Here is a 24230-nt window from a genome sequence, read left to right on the forward strand (position 1 = left end):
TTAGCTAAGGCGTTCAGGAATCTTCCATACAGGTTTCTGATGACTTGTATAAACCACCTTTCCAATGTTCGGCTTTAAGGTCCTGTGTCTACTTCACCAATTAACAACTGTTTTCCATTTACAGCTTATTAAAGGTGGATTCAGTCCTGCTCCGGCATCCCAGGGGCCATCTGTAGCCTCGACTTACGCTGAGACTTTCAGTAGGGTCACAGAAGAAATAAGTCTAACGAATGATGCCTTCCTGTCAGGTGAATTATTTCATTTTGAAATTCTATAGAAAAGAACAACAATCAAGTATTGGTTTCCCACCCCTCTTTAAAATAAATTAGGGGTTGTTTTGCCGCTGAAAGTTTCCATTCAAATGACTGTTCAGATCTTTCATGTCTGTTTAAAGAAATGTCTGACGGAGGTCCTTACAAAATGATAGACCATGATAAACTAGATGGTAGCTGCAAGTGAGACAATGAGGCATTGTTTACATAGGAGACGGAGTAACTGCTTTGACAAAAGAGGTTCTCGGGTATCTATTGTATGTACAACTAAGAGATTTACTGGAGCTTTTATAATATCTGCAAGACCTTTTTTTTTTTTCCAGCTAGCTTCATTAACTTGAAGTAAATCAAATCGTGCAGAAATCTGGCTCAGCAAGAAAGCAACCCGGAAAGATAGAACATGAAGAAAAACAGACGTGGGAATGATAAGGTTTAGAATCTCTGGCATTTTTCATAAACATTTTGCTTGCAGATTATTAAATTACAACCCAGAGGTGGGGGGGGTTAAAGACAAAACACAATAAAACTCACTCTTAAATCAGATCTTTTTACCTCAACTTTTCTTTACAATACATATTATCTATCTGCACATACAAAGTTTGCGTCGACAAAATACAGTCTGTACAGCTTACATGGCATTTGAAAAGAAACTTTCATATATCATATATATATGCACAAAATTGGAATTTTTTTTACTTGGGGGAGGGGGTAGCTTATTGTGAAATGGTGGGGTGCGCAGGAATGGAACACCCTCAAAGGAAGTGGTACTTTTCTAGGAAAAGGGCTCTGAGATATATTTTTTATTATGGGTAGTTTATTTTACTCATTAAGAAGAACAAAAGACGAATCTGGACTGCTAACGTATTTTATTTTCTTTCTGCTCTAAAATGCAGGCCGGCCCTGGCCGGTTAGCTCAGCGGTAGAGCGTCGGCCTAGCGTAGGGGAGGACCCGGGTTCGATTCCCGGCCAGGGCACACAGGAGAAGCGCCCATTTGCTTCTCCACCCCTCTGCCGCGCTTTCTTCTCTGTCTCTCTCTTCCCCTCCCGCAGCCAAGGCTCCATTGGAGCAAAGATGGTCTGGGCGCTGGGGATGGCTCTGTGGCCTCTGCCTCAGGCGCTAGAGTGGCTCTGGTCGCAACATGGTGATGCTCAGGATGGGCAGAGCATCGCCCCCTGGTGGGCAGAGCGTCGCCCCTGGTGGGCGTGCTGGGTGGATCCCGGTCGGGTGCATGCGGGAGTCTGTCTGTCTCTCCGTTTCCAGCTTCAGAAAAAAATGAAAGAAAAAAAAATGCAGGCCAAGAAAGTGATCAGGACAGTCAGGTGAGCGGCCACAGTTGTTAATACCTCGCGCCTCAGTCCTTGCCTTTCTGAGTCCTCTCCGCATTCATTCATTCATTCATTCCCTCCCCTTTTCTGAAGCTATCACGTTGACATTTTTAGTTTTGGAAATAAGCAAAAAGTAAAACTGGGCGCAGGAATAGTATTTTAAGGCAACCCAATACTTTCATGAATCCTTCACTTTTCAGCAATGGACCGTGATGCAGGCTGACTCGCAGCACTGAGGAGTTCGCTGACACTCGGCATACGGGTCTTCAGCAACCGTGGCTGTATGAATCCCAAAGATTTGGGCTAACCTCAGTAATTATTTAAAAATCTGTTTATAAGAGACATGACTTGGGTAAATGATGTCTATCACAGACTTGTTAGCTCAGAGAAGGAAAAAAAAAACACAAAATGACTCTCACGAACAATAATCTGAAAGGAGTATGGGGGCAGGCAGTGTAAATAAGTGAATCTTTCCTGAGACTCTGCCCGAGGTGTGAAAACAAGTCCCAAGTCATTCTAGAATCCACATGGTCTCCTGACTATTCTCAAGAAGGGTGTCCAGCCCCATGGCGGTCTTGCTTTAACTCCGCAATGACAAGGGACGTTAGTCTTTCACAGTTTGCGCGCGCGCTGCCTCCTTCTGCGGGGTGCACCCGCAGCGCAACCAGAAAAAGCACGCACGCGCGCACCCACCACGTGCACGTGCGCATCTCTGCACTTGCAGAAAGGGGGGCAGACACAATGAGGGTGCCACGCAATCCACAAGTCAGAATGACACCCCGGGTCCGGCCGAAAGACTGATAATATCGGTCTAACCACCCAAACCCAGCCTCGGGGGCGGGTGTCCGGAGTCTGTGTGCGTCCTAGAGAGCACTGCGCTTCTTCCGCAGGGCGCTCGGGCCGCCGCCGGGTCTCAGCTCCGCGTACTGCACCTGTGAAAACAAACAGACGTGACGCTGGCGGGTGGGTAACCCTAGCTCACCGCGGTGTGTGTTAATGGCTCCCCAAGGACACACCGAGGCAAAGGAAGGCGAGGTTCAAAGGTAATGAATCATTTTCTAAACACAGGGACATGGAGGGGGATTAATTACAGGAAGGATTTGAGAAGTCATGCATCATTTCTTGAAACCAAAATATTAAAAGCAGATTTTTCTAATGAGATGCATGGGGCTCTACCTGCTCTGGTCACTGCTGGAGGGCTGCTGTTGCGTGTGTGTGCCCCTTTCTCCACCGTAAGTCAGCTTAATGATAGCCTCTTGGGAATGTTTATCTTCGTATAGGATACAACTTACTAAGAAATTACTCACTTAAAATTATCTAAAATCTTGGGAAAGAAGAAGAAAAAAAAAGAGAACTCTGCAAATGATATGCATTTATTTTGCCGGAGAGAAAAATAATGTTGAAATGGATACTGGCCTCCAACTTATGTAGGTTTCTTTTAAGAAAGAATTTCATTTCCGGTGGAATGGCTAAAACATCTGTGATAAGGCATGAACCCTGGGCGTCCCCAGGGGCAAACTGTCTACCACACCACACAGAGGACCCCACTGGCATACTGTCTGTCTTCCCGGAATGCTCTTTGGTTGGGTTTCTCTGTATTTGTGCCAACCCCACTGGATGACCACTCTGGGGGCTGGTGCCTGAACTGGGCACAGGCCACCCGACGGGGCTCAATGGCGATGTGCATTCTTCAAGGACGTGGGCATGAGCTTACGTCACCACGCCAGCGACGGTACACCGAAACCCTGTGGCTTTCGTGCGTGAGCTTTGACAGGCTGACGGCAGAACAGCTTTATACAGTGTAAGGCATTGCAGACCACGTGTGCTCGCTACTCTGAGCATCTGTGCCTGACTCCCCAAGGACATCGGGATCCACACAGAAGGTGAGTGGGCTCCACTTGGTCACAAGCAGACATAGGAATAAAAAAGCGCACTTTCTTCTAAGTGTTTTGTGGCAGTCCCCCCGGGGAAGCAGGGATGACATATCTGTCAATCTTCAATGCAAAACAAGCAAGGGCCAGGGGACTCTTTCCTAACATGTAATGCCAATATTAACAAGTAAATTCATATTTATAGAATGCTTTTTAATAGATGATTACATCAGAACGAAGGCTATAGGAATAGGGCATCACGGAGCCTATTTAAAGCTCCAGAATTCGGCATGAAGGGGAAAAAACTCTAGGGAACTCTCAGCCCTATGTCCCCAGAACCCACCCAGAGCCCCAGGGAGCCATTATGCCCACAGTGGCCCACAGATGAAAATTGGTAATTGATTTGGAATTCTCTCAGATAATAAAAGAACCGTGTCTTTGATCACCGTGATGCTATCTCAGGCCATGGTCTCCCATGTGCTGATGCTATGATGATCCCTCTTTTAGTCCACTACAGAAATTGTCACCTGCCCCCTGGGTTTATAGCCGCCTCAGCTGTGGGGGCCCCCGGGTCCGGCCATTTTATGGGACTTTCTGGTATTGTTGCCTTGGTTAATCTCTGTGTCGCCACAGAAACAGAACGCCGCTGGACCAAGTGACAATTACCTGTGAATAGTACGTCTGGATTGATCTCAAATTATTTCACGCCGTCTCTGCCTCTGTGTCTATCGGAGTAAGAGGGGCTTTGCCCTAAGCATCCCTAAATCTTTAGCAGGGGAAAGAGATAGGAGGGAGGCCTGGGAGATAATTGGAGTGAACAAGAATAAAGAAAGTAATCCTCCTGTCCCCTACTTCCCACAAAATGCCTGCCCTCAGGGGACAGGAGAAAAACGAGCCAGCCTCCCCCAGCCGGTACCTCACACTGTTCCTCTTACTGGGCCCATCTTATCCTCTTTGGGGGAGGCAGGCACAAACACGGCGCTGCATCAGAGCCGCGCAGTGGGAGCTCCAGACCGTTCCTAAGTAGCTCTTTCTCGGGATCACTTTCCCCAATCATCTCGAGGCCTGGGACAAAGGTTTGCCTGCCGCCTCCCTGCAAGCCAGGACTCTTTGAAGATTTTTCTGATTCGCCATCTCGATGACTCGCACTAGCACGGCCTCTGCACGCCCCTCTGGCACAGGGGCCGGCCAGACTTCCCTGTCGGGGACCCCGTTGGTGGCGACCGTTCATTACTTACCTTTTGAACATCAGACGGTACCCTGGAGAGGAAGTCTAGTAGCTCATTACTGTCAATGGCATAAGGATTTCGGAGCTTCTTAGTGAATTTATTTATGCCTGAAAGAAAAAAAAAAACACAGGGAAGATCTCTGTCCATCTGTCTGTCTGTGTATCTATCTATCTTTAAAACTATATCCATCTATCTTTAAAACTTGTCTGACTGGGGGGGGAGGGGCATTCACAAGTAAAAATTAGTGCGAAAACAATTACTAGACTTCAAGCCATGCTGACGTTGCTGTCGTTGGAAATCACTCACAAACGCCTTTTCTTGCAGGAAGGAAGGGAGGCTTGTTGGAGAGGCTCAGCCTTCCTCAGCTGTGAAATCCCATTACTATCCCAGCAGCAGGGCGGCAGAAACACGCACGAAAACCGCCGTGCTCACTGGTGTTTTCGGACTACGCTGATTAACAGCGTCCTCAGCTAGGGACAAAAACGTCCCAGATGGGAAACGACCTTCATCAGCCCAAACAAGTCCCCGCCTGGGGGAGCTGGACCAAATACAGCAGCTGGGAGGTGTGGGGCCGAGTTGGGTGTTTTGTTGTTGTTGTTGCTGTTAAAAAGAAGCTGCAGAAATCTATCCCCCCCTCCAACTTGTTTTTCACAGGTTTCCCCTCGCTCCCTGCAGAACAGAACTTGACATGTTGACTGTACTCTGAGGCTGCAGAAAACTGTGAAAAGTTATTACTGAAAAATTATCTGCCTATGGTTGCTAACTTCATTTATGGACCGCAGCCCTGGTGCGTGGGTTTGTCTAGGCCAATGGAATCTGTGCTCATTTCAGTCAGAACACCGGTGATGAGAAGAGGGTTCAAAGTCTCACTGTCTCTGGCGGCTGCACTTTGGGGTCTGTCCGCGCGCTCCTGTTCAGAGGGTGCTCCTCTAACTGCCTTTGTTTTCTCTAACTCTTCTTGCCTGCATCCAGTACTCAGAAACTGTAAAACGTCAACCCTTTTGTCATGCTGAGTTTTAGAAGCAAAAAAAACTAGGTGGCCTTCTGAAGTTTGGCCACAGAGAACTTGCTGGACAAGGGCTACACACCTGAAGGTCTTGTTAATTTTCATGACGCTGAATGAATTTTCACTTGAAGTCTATGCCTTAACCGGCTCCTATTCTGTAGCCAAGGTAACGTTGAACTATTTAATAGTCACTAACACATCCAAGGTTTGATGTTTTTTTTTTAATTCCATTAACTATTATTTCACTTTCATCTAAGGACGGGACTTCCTGGATGGCGCTGTACCAAACACAATGCCAACCTCCAGTCACTTCCTCAGAAAGGGTCAGTTGACACCTGCTTTGCCAATGGCAGCCGGCCATTGTTCCCAGCAAATGGAGGCTCGGGGGCTGGGCTGGGAAAGCCTTCTTGCCAATGATCCCCTATCTCCAAAGCCAAAGCTGCTTCGTCTGTCTGTCTTCCTCCTCCCCCCCCCCACAAGCAGCTTTATGTTTCTAGCTAACATTTCCCCCAGCATTCTTTTAAACTAAAATACACTCACTGCATTATTCCAAAGACATTCATTGTTGCATAGGCTTTTGTGGCAAAAGAAAACAGACAAGGCAAGATGATAAAGGGAGACAAAGACGTAGGGAGAAAAGATATATCTTCAGTTGTTAATTATATATAGTGTGCACATCTGGAGCCTTTACAATGAACGGCAAGGCAGGGGTGATGTCCCAGCCGGTCAGAACAGCACATTCTTAGTTACTGAGATGATTATAAACCTGCGCAGTAGCCCCGATGCACCGGTGAGGGCAGAAGTAGTCCACAATGCACTGCGACGATGTCTGAGAAACTCAGAATAAAAAGCGTAAGGCGCTCAGATTATGTGCTTCAAAAGCACAGCTTATTTTTATTTTATGATTGTCACAGGCTGAAATGGCAGTAATTCTACCACATTACCTACTGTGTGAGGCCATGTGTCAACAGATCATGGACTCCTTGGTCAACTTTGAAGGGTAAGGGACAAGGATTATGGTGCACAGATAACACTGAGCCCTAGTTCTAACTTCGCCACGCATTCGCTGTGTGACTTCAGACAAAGCACTTAACCTTCCTGGGTCTGGGTCTGATTGCTCATATGAAAATCTGAATAATAAAGACCGGCCCTGATCAGCTCCTAGGTGGGTGGGAGAGTCACATTGGACAACCCAGGCAAAGGGATTCTGTAATCTGAGGTTCCCCAGCAACGGAGACGGGATTCAAACACCCAGGGATGGCCTTTGGGAAAGACGCTACCACTCAGCAGTCTCCCATCACAGGCAGATCGGGCGAGTGGAACGGGCCTGCCAGTTAAAAATTCTAAAAATCATTTGGAGGAAGTCTGAGAGGAAAAACTGCACGGCTGCTTTGCACATATGGCCACTGGAGAATAACCACGTGAAATGGAATTTTAACACAATTTTTTGGATATTTAATTAGGTGAGCAAAAAAGTTTATCATTTGCATATTCTTTTGCGTTAATAAAGCAAAAGAATTGTTAAGATAGTAATCTGCATGTCATTTCCCATACCAGTAAGTAACTGTAAACCAACTTTTGCCCGCCCTTGAATATAAGTGACTGGCATGGAGCCCTGACCAGGATACGCAGGGGTGGGTGAGGTGGGCTGGGAGGTCCATGCTTGCTCAGGTATCGAATACTGAGCACGCCTTCCCTGTAAGAGAGGTAGCGCTATCCAACAGAGATACAAAGTTGCGTAAGTCATGGTTCTCCTGCGGCACAGAACACTAGAATGAGTGACTGTGCTGTCTTCAAACCATTCTACTGGTGAAATTTTGTGGGTTATTCTATTTTCCTATACTTTTCCCATTTCTGAATGCCCAGGTTTGGCCTCCGCTGACATCAGGATTCCACCTTTGTGGGTTCTCGTTGAAAAGGTCTACACTGAATAGTTTTAGGAAAGGTCTCAGCTTTTGCTTAAAGACAAATGCACCTCATCATGATCTGATGTCTTCCATTTGCAACCTCTCTGAACATCTTAATATCTGAAGATCCCTAATAGTTGAAAATTCAGCAGCCGAGTCACAGGGGCCAAGTGATGGGAAAGCAGGACTGATACAGACATCAGTGGAGAAAGGCTGATGGTGTCTCCATCAAGTAATTTCCTACAATGCACTCTTATCCACCCAAAGCCCACCTGGCAACAGTGGCGAAGAGTCACAGAGCTGCTAGTAGTAAGTCCAACTGCTAGCTTCAGCAGTAAAGGCATGAAATTTATTTCAAGTGTGCCACTTCTACTTTTGTAAAATAGCTAAACCATAAAAGGGCACCCCCCTCTGGTCAGAAATAGCTTCGTTTCCTTTCTGCACGGGTTAAGTGCCTCCCCCTGGTCCCCCAGCCCCTGCTTCTGCATTCAAACATTGGATTGGATTATTATATTTTTCTCCAGAACAGATGCCGTGGCAGGAGCAACCTGGCTACTTTTACTGTATATAAGGGGCACAGGTAGCCTGCCCACTGTTTGAGTAACAGTGTATCCTGAACATTCCTGGCCACAGCAATGTATTATGCACGAGAATTGATGACTATGAAAGCCAAAGGGACATCACATTGCACGATCCCTTTTTTATTTGATTCCAGCTATGCCACAGGCCTTTAAATAGCTATGCTAACCGTTCACGCAACTGGCCATTTCAGGGGGTCCTTCTTGGAAGTTCTGGTTCTCCAGATGCCTTCCTTAATCTCGTGTTGAACGGCCAACAGGAACACGCTTCAAGTTTAAAACCCACTCTAAGAACTAGGAACTGGTGCTTACGTCAAACTGATTGCTAGCAAGAGGACTGAGCCGAACTTACCCCATATTAAAATGATGTAACGAAACGGGATGAAGTACATCGTGATGGTGGCCGCCGTCAGGATCAGACAAGCCAGGAGCGAAAGAAACGGGACTGTCCAGTTGAACGTGCTGCAGACAGACCACAGAAGTGTCACTTTCTCCGAGGCCTGAACAGCTACACAGATTCATCCAGTCACACGTATTTCTTAGACGTACAAATGAAAACGGTCTATTGGAAAGGTTGCCCTGAAAACCGGGAGATGAAAGCCTGCCAACGGCCCTGCATCGGTGGCTAGAGCATTGGCCCAGCCTGCAGACGTCCTGGGTTCGATCACCAGTCGGGGCACACAGGAGGAGCAACCACCTAGTTCTCTCCCCCTCCCCCTCCCCATCTTGCAACCAGTGGCTCAGCTGGTACGACCATCATCGACCTCAGGCACTAAGGACAGCTTGTTGAGACAAGCAGGGGCCCCAGATGGGAGTCGCTGGGTAGATCCCAGGTGGGGTGCACGTAGGAGTCTGTCTCTCTGTCTCCCCAGTTCTCACTAAAAAAGAAGGAAGGAAGGAAGGGAGGGAGGGAAGAAGGGGAAGGGGGGGAAGGGAAGGAAGGGAAGGGAAGGAAGGGAAGGAAAAGAAGGAAAGGAAAGAAAGGAAAGGAAGGAAAGGAAGGAAAGAAGAGAGAGAGAAAACAAAAAAGAAGGAAGAAAAGGAAGGAAGGAAGGAAGGAGGGAAGGAAGGAAGGAAAGAAAGAAGGAAGGAAGGAGGGAGGGAGGGAGGGAGGGAGGGAAGGAAGGGAGGGAGGGAGGGAAGGAAGGGAGGGAGGGAGGGAGGGATGAAATCAAGAAAGAGAAGAAAGAGAGAGAGAGAGAAAGAAAACCAAAGAAAGCCTGTCTAAAATGACTAGGCCCTGGAAAAACATTCTTCAGGAGAAGGTCACCCGACCAATTTCCCTTGAACTTCCTGGAACTCACAGTCCTGAAGAGAAGGCATTGGCCCTCAAAAGTCATTAAAAACTGCAATATTGTCACTGTGGCTCCACGAGTGGAGATCTTCAAGACTAAAGGTTACTAAGGTCACTTCGAAGCCTGTATTTTTCTCAACTGACACGTAAATATTTAGGGAAGGAAGGCGATCCCAGCGCTTCGGTGCTTTTGTGTTTTCTAATAACAGAATCTCCAGGCTCCTTCACAACAGCAGCTCAGCAGAGCCCTGAAACGGGCCGGGCAGCACTCGGCTATAAACCTACATCACCAACCCACAGGTAATGGAGGTGAAGTTACCCCAGATTTTGATGGGGCCTCGGGCTCCTTTAATTGCACCTATTGCCTGCTTTGACATGGGCAGAACGGGAGATCTTGAACATGGAATGAGACATCGAATGTACCATGGAAATCTTGCGCAACCCTAGAAAATGGTCGGTCAAGCCAAGGCCCCAGGTTAGGCCTCTGAGTGCCTGTGGCCTTCACCTTCACTCACATATTCATCTACTGAGCCATTTTATTTACTTATTTATTTATTTATTATTTTAAAATTTATTTTTCTGAAGCTGGAAACGGGGAGAGACAGTCAGACAGACTCCCGCATGCGCCCGACCGGGATCCACCCGGCACGCCCACCAGGGGGCGATGCTCTGCCCCTCCGGGGCGTCGCTCTGTTGTGACCAGAGCCACTCTAGCGCCTGGGGCAGAGGCCAAGGAGCCATCCCCAGCGCCTGGGCCATCTTTGCTCCAATGGAGCCTCGCTGCAGGAGGGGAAGAGAGAGACAGAGAGGAAGGAGAGGGGGAAGGATGGAGAAGCAGATGGGTGCTTCTCCTGTGTGCCCTGGCCAGGAATCGAACTGGGACTTCTGCACGCCAGGCCAACGCTCTACCACTGAGCCAACCGGCCAGGGCTATTTACTTATTTATTTTTAGGTGAGAAGAGGGGAGAGAGTGAGGCAGATTCACACATAGGCCCTGATGTGATCCACTAGGCAACCCCATCTGGGGCCAATGGTCAAGTACTGAGCTAATTTTAGTGCCTGAAGCTGATGGACTCCAGCTATCCTCAGCGCCTGGGGCCTTGCTTGAACCAATAGATCCACTGGCTGTGGGAGGGGAGGAGGGGAGAAGAAAGAGAGAAGGGGGAGAGTAGGGGGAGAGAAAGGGGAGAAAAGGGGGAGAGGGAAGTGGTTAGAAGGAGAAGGTTGCTTCTTCTGTGTGCCCTGACCAGGAATCGAACCAGGAACATCCATATGCTGGGCCAACACTCTATCCACTGAGCCACTGGACAGGGCCTACTGACTCATTCTTAAGTGTGAGATGGTGAAGATTTTATAAGAGCATGAACGAGAAAGGGATATTTACCAACACCTGTTTTGTTCAACATTAAACTGGAGCCCACAGCCAGGACACTGTATAGTAATATCTCTAACGCTCAAAAACTTACTAGACTCCTCCCCATTTTTCACAGAATATCTTGTAGTTGGTTAGCACTTCCACAGAACACCAAAGGCTGAAGAACCGTGGCAAATCACAGTTTTCCATCCTGACATCAAATAGTTTGTTAAAATGATTTTTATAGATTTCCCCAGGAGCTCTCTAAATTCTAAGGAGGAAATCCCTGATTTGGATAGTAATGAGATAAATGAGCCAAACCTTTCAATTAATGAAAAAATTAATGAAAAAAAATCATTTGTTTAACCACTGGGAATCATTAACATGTCCTAAAAATATCACTTTTTTTTTTTTCTCCCTTCTTCTTTTTCATGTGAGAGGAGGGGAGATAGAGAAACAGTTGTTGCAAACAGGATCCACCCGGTAACCCCCATCTGGTGCCAACGCTCTGCCCATCTGGGGCCATGCTGGCAACTGAGACATTTTTAGCACCCGAAGTGAGGCTGCACAGAGCCATCCTCAGCACCCGGGGCTGATGCACTCGAACCAATCAAGCCATGGCTGTGGGAAGGTGAAAGAGAAAGAGAGAGAGAGAGAGAGAGAAGGGGGGAGGAGTGAAGAAGCAGATGGCCGCTTCTCCTATGTGCCCTGACCAGGAATTGAACCCAGGACTTCCACACACCAGGTCAATGCTCTACCACTAAGCCAACTGGTGGCCAGGGCCCTAAAAATATCACTTTCAAAGCTTTAAAACACTGAAAAAAATGACTGTGGCCACATCTGGGATGGCGTGCACAATTGCATCCTCTAGTCTCACCGCTCACCAAAGTAGCTGCCCTGCTCTTTGACCTTGTTGTTAGTGGTGTAGCTATTTTCCTCATTTTCCAGGCTTGATCAAATGAAGTCCTCTCACTCTCCCACCCGGACTTATCCTGTGCACAATTCTTCTGTAACATACAAGCAGGGCTTCCACGCTGACTTCTGGGCTCTCCACCCACAGAGGGCTGCTGGACCTCTCCTTGGCTTCTCTGCCTTCATTCTTGGTCCCTCTCACCATGTCCCTCCTTGAGGAAACACAGGTACATTAACCTGTCATTCCTGGGTCCCCACCACAATTTATACTGCACGGAACCTGCTTCCTTGTCCTCATTACTTAGTATTTCTTTGTTAAAAAAATTATTGACTGATTTAAGAGAGAGAGAAAGGAAAGAGAGAGAGAAAGAGAGAGAGAGAGAGAGAGGGAAATATCTGTTCCTGTACGTGCCCTGACCGGGGATCGAACCGGCAACCTCTGCGCATCGGGACGACTCTCTAACCAACCACGTTATCCGACCAGGGCGTCACTTAGTATCTCTTAGCATCACTTCTTAGCCAGGAAAGGTCCAGTTTCTAAGGGTGTTAGAAACTTCAAAGCCTCACTCGGGAACATCTTCAGGGAGGACGTCCCTGTCCTACTTTAATATCACTTTCCTCCTCTGTGGAGATGTCCCTAACCACTCAAGGACACAAGGGTTGGTGCCACCACTCCGTAACGATAGACCATATAAATCACTCTTCTGATATCCTGCTTGCTGCCTGGAATAATATTAACGCGACATGTTGATTCATGTTTAGCCTGACAGATCTGTACCTTTAAAATCTGTATAATATTAGAGTAGGTAGAAAAGAAGGAAAGAGTTCATTCCATGTAAATGCAAATACCACTGGGGTCCTCTCCCCACTATCCCAGGGAAGCTTTGCTCTCCGGGGTTTTATGTAAGTCCATTTATCTGCTAATTGACAATAGTTGGGTAAAAGTTTTCCTGGTCCTTAAGCACTGAATTACATGGGATTCCAACCGAGTTACACATGAGGTCCCTCTTGAATGCCCAGCAGGAACATTAAGGTCACTGCCGTAATGAATGGCCAAGGAATTAATAGGAGCTGAGCCTTCCTGTGACGCAGCTGGGCAGAACAGTGCCCTGTTCATGGCTGGAAAGCCGTCTCGGCCGCAGCCCCACAGCTGTGCTGGGCACGGCCAGCCCTCAGCAGCTCCGGGGAGCGGGGCCTGTTTAAATCACTCTGCCCTCTTCTCCCATCAGACACATTTCCTCGATCATTATCAACCGCACAACAGCCACATTTGTCTGCTCAGGCTCGCGGACATGGAGACGGTTTTACCGAAGACACGGCCTTCCTTCCTCGGTCTTGCCCCCACTCCACAGCCTCTCCTCCTCCTTTGTTGCCAGTACGTCCCTCACTCAGTCTTTTCCATTGACTTTTTCTCTCCACTCATGTCCCCCGAATGGTGTCTCACCTCCGGGCTCGCCACGCCCTCGCCGAAGGCACAGACATGCTCAGTCACCCCTCTCTCCCTGCGCCTGGCAGTCCGGGGCTTGGGGCCTCGGTACAGTGGTTCACGCCCACTGAAGCCCCCTTTCCTCAATTGGATGCCCAGCTGTCCCCTCATTCTCATTCTCAGAGAGGCTGGAGAACTGCTGCTCTGTGAGAATCTCTCTCTGTTTCTTTCCGATGGGCAGGTCAGACCTGCCCCCTCACGCTCTTACCTCCATCTGGCATTGACACCCATGAATTCTGTTTCACTGCTGTTCTTCTCTCCTCTCTGGAAGATCGATCCCTAGAGTATTACTGACAATACAGTGTCGGAGTGACAAGGGCAGGTTCAAGTCCAAGCTCTGTGACTCACAGGTTGTGTGACGCTGGGCTAAGTGGTAACTATACTCCGTAAGATGTGGATACTAAGAATCCTTACTCCGTGGGAGTACTGGAACCATTTCAGCCAATTCCTTTAAGTAACTCCTTAAAGAGGTTACTACATGCCAAGGGCGTACAACACTGTCCGGTACACGACATCGGTTAATGTTGCTGTTATTATTGTCCTCTGCGTTGCTCATGCACAGACCAAGTTGGTGCCAGCAACTCCATAACTGATAGTTGAATGACAATAAATAAAGAATTCTGATGCCCGCTTATCGCTTTACTATTTTCTACTGTTGCTTACGTTTTGTTCATCACTTGACAATATGTATTGACAACATCTAGTCAATATATATTATTTATAAACCTAGAGTAATACAGCAGATAGACATATGTAAGCAAAGTTCTAATACTGTCTAGTTTTTCTTTTCCTAAGACATTGATAATAGGAATAACGTGCAAAGTCACCAAATTTCTGTAAAGATGGTTTTAAACCTATTTGTTAAACAAACACGTTTACTATGATAGCAACAACTGGGTAGGCAAGAGCAATTTCAATTGATAGGCAACTGAGAAAGAAGACCAGTATCTAAACCTTTATTTCATAGTAAATATTCGTATCTCCTGATGGTAATCATTAGTTCTCAATTTCTCTGCATATTGATGAGAAAAAACTTCTACTTGGCTTTTAGTACTTTTTTTCTCCCTTTCGCCATGAAATTTCTCAACATTATCCCCTTTACTTAAAGAAACTAAATTGGCCCTGGTTGGCTGGCTCAGCGGTACAGTGTTTGCCCGGCATGCGATTCCTGGTCCAGGCACACGGGAGAAGCAACCATCTGCTTCTCCACCCTTCCCCCTTCTTTCTCCCCTCTCTCTCTTCCCCTCCCACAGTCATGGCTCAATTGGTTCAAGCACATTGGCCCTGAATGCTGAGGATGGCTCTGTGGAGCCTCCACCTCAGGCACTAAAAAGAGCTTGGTTGCAAGCATGGCCCCAGATGGGCAGAGCATCAGCCCCAGATGGGGGTTGCTGGGTGGATCCTGGTCCAGGCGCATACAGTAGTCTATATCTCTACCTCTCCTCCTCCTCTGGAGGAGGGGAGGAAGAAGAGGAAAAACAGAAACTGGGTTGACCAATAAGGTAAGAAAAGATATTCACTGATATTTAGAAAGAAAAACATGGCCGACACAATTCTGGATTTAAAGGGGGAAAGAAATAAGTTCAGTTCAAAGAAAGCAAAATAAAAACTTCTCTATTCACTGGTACCAAATGAAAACCAAGTTACACACAGTTCAATGATGTATAACAAACACAAAGACCAACACGAACCACGGAAGAGTCTTTCTCAGCTAGGACTCCTTTAGAGAAGTTAGCGCCCTTCCACACTAAAGTAGGGAGGGGCAGGCTAGGGGTTGCATTTGATTCAAATCTCACCTGCCACCTGTCTGTCAATAAAGTTTTACTGGAACACCTGTCAAATCCATTCATTTACATATCAACTATGACTGCTTTCACACTTAAACAGCAGAGTCGAGTATTTGTGACAGAGCCCAAAGAGCCCACAAACACAAAAATATTTCTTTTCTGGCCCTTTACAGAAAAAGTTTGTTGACCTCTGTCCTAAGGCACCCATGGTCGTGATAAATTAACCTCACAACTTTGCATCCATGATGCTACCAGTTAGGTACCATTCTTTGGAGAGTTGAGAAAATACTTTATCTCATTCAAGGCATTGCCGTGGTCTATGATTCCGACAAAAAAAAAAGAACTCCTTGAAGGCATATTTGCTTCCCTTTTATTTGTGAATAGGATAATGTATTTTTGAAACTGAGTTTATCACTCAATCCAGGATATTTCTGATACTGAAAGGGAGCACTATCAATGATTATGTTGGGAAGACTGGTATAAATCGAGTCATCTGGTCACCCCAGTTCTGTGGCACTGCCCAACTGTGAGACTGACAAGCCCAGAGAACAAACCAGCCAACGTTAACAGGGTTTGCCTGACACCATTGTTTCTGGTTTTGATTTTTGCATTTTCTGATTTCGCCCTCCCCACCCCCATGTGTCCTGGCTGACGGCAGCTCTAATTCAAACTCCACAGTACAAACATAAAACTTACTTTTTAATTCTTTCTCCAAAAGAAGCTACTTCCTCCAAGATGTTTTGCACTGTTGAAATAATGTCCTGTACCATATAGATTCTCTCGATGAAGCCCTTTTTCTCGGATTCCTAAGAAACATAAAAGATTTAACTCAGTTACTTTGTTGTTACTGTCCCACACTAGACATGGGTCCGCTGTGGTATAATAGCATGGTCATCATGAACCGAATGACTTCAAGAGATGTCACATTACTGACTCCAAAAAATATTCCCGCCCACTCATTCAGACGCAAGCACGCTCAGTGAGCAAGCCTCACGTGCTATCATGATGACCGGAAGTCCACAGAAACAAGAGCTTCATTTCCTATGGACGTGGATGCTTCGGCCAGAGAACTTTGTAATTCCCTCTCGTTGGCTGAACCCAATCTCCTCTTTGTCTTCACAAGGTTATCTGCCAGCTCACAATCTCCCCCTGCTGTCACAGAACTTCAGCAATGTTTCCGTTAGGTAACACTACGGCACACTGCATAGCCCCCTGGTCAGCAAACCGCGGCTCGCGAGCCACAGGTGGCTCGTTGGCCCCCTGAGTGTGGCTCTTCCATAAAATACCATGTGCGGGCGCTACCTCGATAAGGAACGTACCTACCTATATAGTTTAAGTTTAAAAAATCTGGCTCTCAAAAGAAATTTCACTCGTTGTACTGTTGATATTTGGCTCTGCTGACTAATGAGTTTGTTGACCACTGATCAGACACTATGGCTTCCTAGTCCTGTGGCTTCTTAGTCAAATGCTGCAGAATTTCTAACTGTGTTTTAAACTTACTGCAGTTCTGATGAACATTTCAGTCGTCTTCCGCCAATCACCACAGAAACAGAGTAAGGAGAGGCCCTGGCCGGTTGGCTCAGTGGTAGAGCGTTGGCCTGGCGTGCAGGAGTCCCAGGTTCAATTCCCGGCCAGGGCACACAGGAGAGGCGCCCATCTGCTTCTCCACCCCTCCCACTCTCCTTCCTCAATGTCTCTCTCTCCCCCTCCCGCAGCCGAGGCTCCATTGGAGCAAAGTTGGCTTGGGCACTGAGGATGGCTCCATGGCCTCTGCCTCAGGCACTAGAATGGCTCTGGTTGCAGCAGAGTGATGCCCCAGGTGGGCAGAGCATCGCCCCCTGGTGGGCATGCCAGGTGGATCTCGGTCTGGCGCATGCAGGAGTCTGACTGCCACCCTGTTTCCAACTTCAAAAAAATACAAAAAAAAAAGAAAAGAAAAAAAGAAACAGAGTAAGGAGACAGGCTACCAAGTCACCAGACAGTACCCTGCTGAGGACTGTATTTTCTCCTTTATTTTATTTGTTTACTTATTTCTTCTTTTCCAAGTGAGAGGAGGGGAAATAGAGAGACAGATTCCTGCAGGTGCCCTGTCCGGGATCCACCCAGCAGCCCCTGTCTGAGGCTGATCCTCTGCCCATCTGGGGCCATGCTCACAACAGAGCTATTTTTAGTGTCTGAGGCAGAGGCTCCACAAAGCTATCCACAGCACCCAGGGCCGATGCTCTCAAACCATGGCTATGGAAGAAGAAGAAGAAGAAGAAGAAGAAGAAGAAGAAGAAGAAGAAGAAAGAAGAAGAAGAAGAAGAAGAAGAAGAAGAAGAAGAAGAAGAAGAAGAAGAAGAAGAAAGGAGGAGGAGGAGGAGGAGGAGGAGGAGAAAGGAAGAAAGAAGAAGAAAGAGAGAGAGAGACACACACACACACGGAAGAGGAAGGGGTAGAAAAGCAGATAGTAGCTTCTCTTGTGTGCCCTGACAGGGAATCGAACCCAGGATTTCCACATGCTGGACTGATGCTCTACCACTGAGCCAACTGGCCAGGGCTGCATTCTCTCCTTTAGAATCCAGGGAATTTCTCCCCAAGAACACCACAGACCTACTCCAAAAGGAGAAATGCACCCCCATGTTTGTGGCAGCATTGTTCACAATAGCGAAGATCTGGAAACAGCCCAAGTGTCCATCAGAGCACGAGTGGATTAAAAAGCTTTGGTACATATATACTATGGAATACTACTCAGCCATAAGAAATGATGACATCGGATCATTTACAATAACATGGATGGACCTTGATAACATTATATGGAGTGAAGTAAGTAAATCAGAAAAAACTAAGAACTATATGAATCTATACATAGATGGGACATAAAAATGAGACTCAGAGACATGGACAAGAATGTGATGGTAACGGGTGGGGGGAGGGATGGGGCGGGAAGGAGAGAGAGGGGATAGGGGAAGGGAAGGGGCACAAAGAAAACCAGATAGAAGGTGACGGAAGACAATTTGACTTTGGGTGAGGGGTATACAGCATAATCAAATGTCAAAATATTCTGGAGATGTTTTCTCTCAACATATGTACCCTGATTTATCAATGTCACTGCATTAAATTTAATTTAAAAAAATTAAAAAAAAAAAGAATCCAGGGAATTTCTAAAGAGGATGCCTAGCAATTATTTTTCTTTCATGGAATGGAAGCCAATATAAGTCCATCTCCCTCAGTCCCAATTCTTCATGTGAAATGGAATTCTGCTTTCTAAGTATATTCTCCTTACTTGGCTTAGAGAAAACCTTAAATGTATCTACCATCATAGGTGGTGAATGATGATAAAAATAATTTAGAAAGGACTCAAATGGAGAAAAGAAGATTCCCCAAAGAGTGGGATTTTTATAGTACTTCTAATGTTTTGGTACCACTTCTAGTTTATGAGATCCATTGTACTTGGGATTTCTCAAGTGTCCTCTCCGGTCTTCCAGCATCCTGGGGCCATGAATGGAGTAAGGGAGAACCCTCCACCTTGTAGTGAGAGCGATACAGGACAAAAGCACCAACATGGGAGAAATGTCAAAAAGCACTAACTTCCCTCCCTGTCTCTGCCCTTGTTTTCAAAGCTACATGGCTGAAACAGACCGAAGAACAAGGCAGAGTCAGAGTGGACCACTGATGCCGCCTCTTTAGTAAAAAGCAGGCTGGGGTGCTTTGAATAACTTCTTACCCTCTTGTCTACAGTCCTTTATCTAAAGAACCACCCAGCACAAAAGAGAAAGGTCAGGCTCACTGTTTCCTCTTGAGTATCAGACTTCCAAGATATTTTTACTTCTGCGCCCTAATGTTAAAGTTCTAATTTCCCTCCCTCTCTGAAGAACTAATTCTCTAAGCATTTCGCATTATAAATTTCATAGGCTACCAGAGTGACCCCATTCATGCTCATTAATCCACCAACGTCTATTAAGGGACACAATGGTGAAAACCTATCTCTGTGGGCCCCATCAGTATTCATATTTATAAAAGGGGGATTTGAAAGCATCCGGGAATTTGACCCAAAGGGCAAACGTGGCTTCCTCTCTCCAGCAGCACAGAGTTCAGGACAAAACAATTTTATGGAAAATGCCTCATATTTTCATGAGGCTCAATTTCATTAAAATGTCCTATCCCAGCTAACTGACTTTATTTTCTCCCCAACGAAATACTCAAGTGTTGATGTTCTGGTCATAAAGAGAGTGTGAGTTAGTACACCCAAATAATGAATGATTCTCACACTATTTTTTTCCTTTCTAATAAAATTTGGTGTTATAAGGGAAAAAAAGCAGAGACATCACGAGAGGTCTCAACTCCATAGGCCTCTACATTTTGTAAATAACTACAGAGTCACAAAAACTAGCATCAACACTGATCTAACATCTGTTAAGTTCTGTGATCATGGTAAGTTCCTTACAATTTCTGAGTTGCAATTTTGTTCTCTAGAAAAGGGAAATCACAGGGAGTCTTCGCAAAATTAAACATCACATCATCTATAAAGCACTTGGTCCAGTCTAAGTGCTTCATACACAGAAGCCCGTTCTCTTCAAGGATGCAGAGACAGACGGCTGAATAGCCAACCTTTGGTCCAGTCGAAACAATACTGGAGTTGATTTTTTTAAGTTTCAGAGCAATGATCTCGCAGGACAAGTCCACTCATGTGTGCCCCGTGTTATGTGAGATTATCTGGCAGATCAATCTGCAACATGCTGGCTTTATTTACAGGTTTCGGATTGAACCAGAGGATGTAGTGGTAACACAGTTTAGCGAACACAATGTTACATCTGCTACTGCTACTAGAATTTCCAAGGAAGAGGAACAGTGATTCATTCAGAAAGACAGAACTGCTATCACATGTGTTTACATTTTTTCCTTAACATCAGAGGCTTCCAATTATCTGAGGGAAATGAGCAATAAAAATAGTGATCACCACCGGTGCGATCCAAAAAATAAGCAATATAATTGCGGCTAACAACATAGTTTTAGATTTTGAGAAAGAATGGGTTTTACTTATTACAAATTTGAAAACACACAGAGGCATAAGTAAAAATCACAGGATGCAGGGTCTACTTTTCACGCCAAGCCTGTATCACCACAGAATGGAAAAGATGAAGGCATGGGACTTTTCAGGTCCAAAATGCAAATTTCATAGTGGTCCCTCTGTTTAGGAAATTTCTATAAAGAGTGGCACTCAGGCCCTGGCCGGTTGGCTCAGTGGTAGAGCATCGGCCTGGCGTGCATAAGTCCTGGGTTCGATTCCTGGCCAGAGCACACAGGAGAAGTGCCCGTCTGCTTCTCCACCCCTCCACCCCTCCTTCCTCTCTGTCTCTCTCTTCCCCTCCTGCAGCCGCAGCCGAGGCTCCATTGGAGCAAAGATGGCCCGGGCGCTGGGGATGGCTCCTCGGCCTCTGCCCCAGGTGCTAGAGTGGCTCTGGTCACAACAGAGTGACGCCCCGGAGGGGCAGAGCGTCGCCCCCTGGTGGGCGTGCCGGGTGGATCCCGGTCGGGCGCATGCGGGAGTCTGTCTGACTGTCTCTCCCCGTTTCGGCTTCAGAAAAATACAGGAAAAAAAAAAAAAAAGAGTGGCACTCATTGTAAGAAAAAAAACCAACAGCTCCAGCTCTGTAGCCTAACCATGAATATTAGGTAAAGATAAAGGCAAGAGCAACATTTTTTTTCATTTTCCATTTGTTTCGAAAATGTAAAAAAAAAACCCAAAACAAAACCCTGAATCTTTTGGCTAAGTTTTGAAAGCAGTTGAATTAAGAACAAATACTGTATCTGTGCTGTAACAGTTGTTTTTTCTTTAGAAACAAAAATAAAATAAATCAAGAAGCAAGTATTCCCACCCTGGCCGGTTGGCTCAGTGGTAGAGCTTTAGCCTGGCGTGCAGAAGTCCCGGGTTCGATTCCCGGCCAGGGCACACAGGAAAAGTGCCCATCTGTTTCTCCACCCCTCCCCCTCTCCTTCCTCTCTGTCTCTCTCTTCCCCTCCCGCAGCCAAGGCTCCATTGGAGCAAAGATGGCCTGGGCGCTGGGAATGGCTCCTTGGCCTCTGCCCCAGGCGCTAGAGTGGCTCTGATTGCGACAGAGCGACGTGCCGGAGGGGCAGAGCGTCGCCCCTGGTGGGCGTGCCGGGTGGATCCCGGTCGGGCGCATGCGGGAGTCTGTCTGACTGTCTATCCCCATTTCCAGCTTCAGAAAAAAAAAAAAAAAAAGAAGCAAGTATTCCCTTTGCCCAGGCCCTGTTGCCTTGTCTATATGCCTCCTGTGAGTACAGGGCTAAGGTGCAAAAAACCCCGAGCCTCTGGGGGAGAATTAAAGCACCATCCCAAAGAAATTCCCAACTAAGAATTAATTGTATTATCAGTATGTGACTTTAAATCTTTCCTACCTGTTCTGATTTAGGGAAAAGGCCTCCTTTCTCTTTAACTGCCTCAGCCAAACCAGAGAGGTAGTTCTGCAAACTGACCATATCAGGAATAATCTTTTCAACATGCTTAAAAATTGACCAAGTGCTGGCGCAGTAGATAGGGAGTCGGCCCGGGACCCTGAGGACCCAGGTGTGAAACCCTGAGGTCACCAGCTTGAGCGTGGGCTCAACAATTTGAGCAAGGGATTACAAACATGTAATTCCTTGGGCTGGCCTGAGCCCGAGGTCACCGACTTGAGCCTGAGGTCACTGACTTGAGCCTGAGGTCACTGGCTTGGCTGCAGCCCCTCAGTCAAGGCACATATGAGAAGGCAATCAATGAACAGCTAAGGTCCCGCAACTATGAGTTGATGTTTCTCATCTCTCTCCCTTCCTGTCTGTCTGCCCCTTTCTCTCTCTCTTTCTCTCTCTTGTTAAAAAAAAATAATAAATGAGTAGCATTTATCACCAAGTGCACAGGGTTCCTGGAAGGCATCAATGCAAAATCTCTATCTTAAGATATTCCCAGTAGTTTGAGTCAACTAGAGAAAAGATGCAAAAATATAACTTTAAACTGAAAATGGGAGGATGTTTGGTCTGTTTTGTCCCACTGAATATTTAAAAGCCTGCAATTTGAAAACTTCAGAAAAATTATAAACATCAGAAATAGACTGAGTGACATTTAGCATGAAAAAATAAAACCCTCTTAACCTCTGTCATCACAAAGAACAAGAAGCAGCATTACTGATGTATGTGATTAACATTGTTTTGGGGAACCGTGGCTTACCGCACTGGGGACTGTCTTTAGGGCTTCTTCCCAGGAGGTGCACTGGGCATGCATGGAGAAGTGAGGACACACACACACACACACACACACATGCATGGAGACGTGGGGACACACACACATGCATGAGGACGTGGGGACACACACACACACATGCATGGAGACGTGGGGACACACACACATGCATGGAGACGTGAGGACACACACACATGGAGACGTGAGGACACACACACACATGCATGGAGACGTGGGGACACACACACACATGCATGGAGATGTGGGGACACACACACATGCATGGAGACGTGAGGACACACACACACACATGCATGGAGACGTGAGGACATACACACATGCATGGAGACGTGAGGACACACACACACAAACACACATGCATGGAGACGTGAGGACACACATACAAACACACACATGCATGGAGACGTGAAGACACACACAAACACACACATGCATGGAGACGTGAGGACACACACACACATGCATGGAGACGTGAGGACACACACACACAAACACACACATGCATGGAGACGTGAGGACACACACACAAACACACACACATGCATGGAGACGTGAGGACACACAAACACACACACATGCATGGAGACGTGAGGACACACAAACACACACACATGCATGGAGACAGGGGGACACAAGGAAACACACACACACACACACACACACACACACACACACAGCTCCGCGGGGCATGACGTTACAATGAGGGGAAGAAAAGCCGAGCCGCACTCTCTCAGGCAGCGTTTCTCTCGCCAGCAGTACCTTTGCTTTGGGAAATGACCAGCAGTACCTTTGCTTTGGGAAATGACCAGCAGTACCTTTGCTTTGGGAAATGAACACAGAATGGACCGTTCAGATGCTGAATCAATGCAATTTCCAAGTGGTTTTAAACAGCTCTATCTATCCGTCCATTACACCCCGCGCTTCTACACTGACAGGTATTCGCCAACATGTTTCTTTGGCTTCAGCGTGTCATTAGAAGTTCCTCTGAGCCAGCTGACAGATGCCGTGCCTGTGACCACAGGCGGGCGGGCTGACGGCTTCCTCTCCCTGCAGTCACTGTAGGGAATCATGCAGGGAGCTGGAGCTACGGGTGGAGCTGTGTGCCCTTTAGTTTTCTTGGAGGTGGGGGAGAGAGGAAGGTGGAAGAAGAAATATTTCTGTGACCAAACAATGCAACAAGTAATCCTTATTATACTCACACTGGACTCAGGTATCAACTCCTCGGGCATTCCTGATCCACTCACCCACTTCATCTCCACTGCCCAGCATAAGGTACAAACTTTGATGAAAGTAGCAATCACGCTACATTCTGATTATTTAGAGCACCTTGTTTGCAGTTGCAATCTTTGTACCCACAGAGGCTCTCAGAAGAGAAAACACTCCAACAATGTATAATAATGCAGAAAAGTGAATCAGTAAGTTAATGACATGTTGGACTTGGCCAGTGGACTCGGCGGCTGAGCATCAGCCCAGCGTGTGGATGTCCCAGGTTTGATTCTTGGTCAGGGCACACAGGAGAGGCGATATCTGCTTCTGCACTTCTCCCTCTTCTCTCTCCCTTTCTCTTCCCCTCCCACAGCAAGTGGCCCTGGGTGCTGACGATGGCTCCATGGCCTCACCTCGGGTGATGAAATAGCTCAGTTGCCGAGCAACAGAGCAATGCCTCAGCTGGGCAGCGCATCACCCCCTAGTGGGCTTGCTGGGTGGATCCCAGTCAGGACACATGTGGGACTCTGTCTCTCTGCCTCCCTACCTATCACTTAATAAAAAAAAAAATTTTAAATATTAAAAAATGAATGACATGTTTCCTCCGTAACAATGTATCATGATCAGAAAGACATACGTTTTAGGTCGGAAGAGCCAGATTGCAGTCTTGGCACTGTCTTATCAAGTTCATTTCTCTTAATTTGGACTTGCTCATTTGTAGATGGGGGGAAATAATAGTTAATTTAATGGTTTATTTTGAGA

General features: G+C 46.8%; 1 protein-coding gene across 3 annotated transcripts in view; it reads right to left on the minus strand.

Annotated features, from left to right (window-relative positions):
- Positions 1-799: 799 nt before the first annotated feature.
- Positions 800-24230, minus strand: part of MCTP2 (multiple C2 and transmembrane domain containing 2) — a 187758-nt gene continuing 164327 nt past the window's right edge. For all 3 annotated transcript variants that reach the window (XM_066239372.1, XM_066239371.1, XM_066239373.1), the window contains 4 exons: positions 15719-15828; positions 8542-8651; positions 4708-4805; positions 800-2530 (listed from right to left, as the gene is read on the minus strand). In XM_066239372.1, coding sequence (XP_066095469.1) covers positions 2462-2530; positions 4708-4805; positions 8542-8651; positions 15719-15828 — 387 coding nt within the window. In that variant the 3' untranslated portion in view covers positions 800-2461. The remainder of the gene's footprint in view (positions 2531-4707; positions 4806-8541; positions 8652-15718; positions 15829-24230) is intronic.

This window comes from Saccopteryx bilineata, chromosome 7 (assembly GCF_036850765.1).
Source record: "Saccopteryx bilineata isolate mSacBil1 chromosome 7, mSacBil1_pri_phased_curated, whole genome shotgun sequence".
Classification (NCBI taxonomy): Eukaryota; Metazoa; Chordata; class Mammalia; order Chiroptera; family Emballonuridae; genus Saccopteryx; species Saccopteryx bilineata.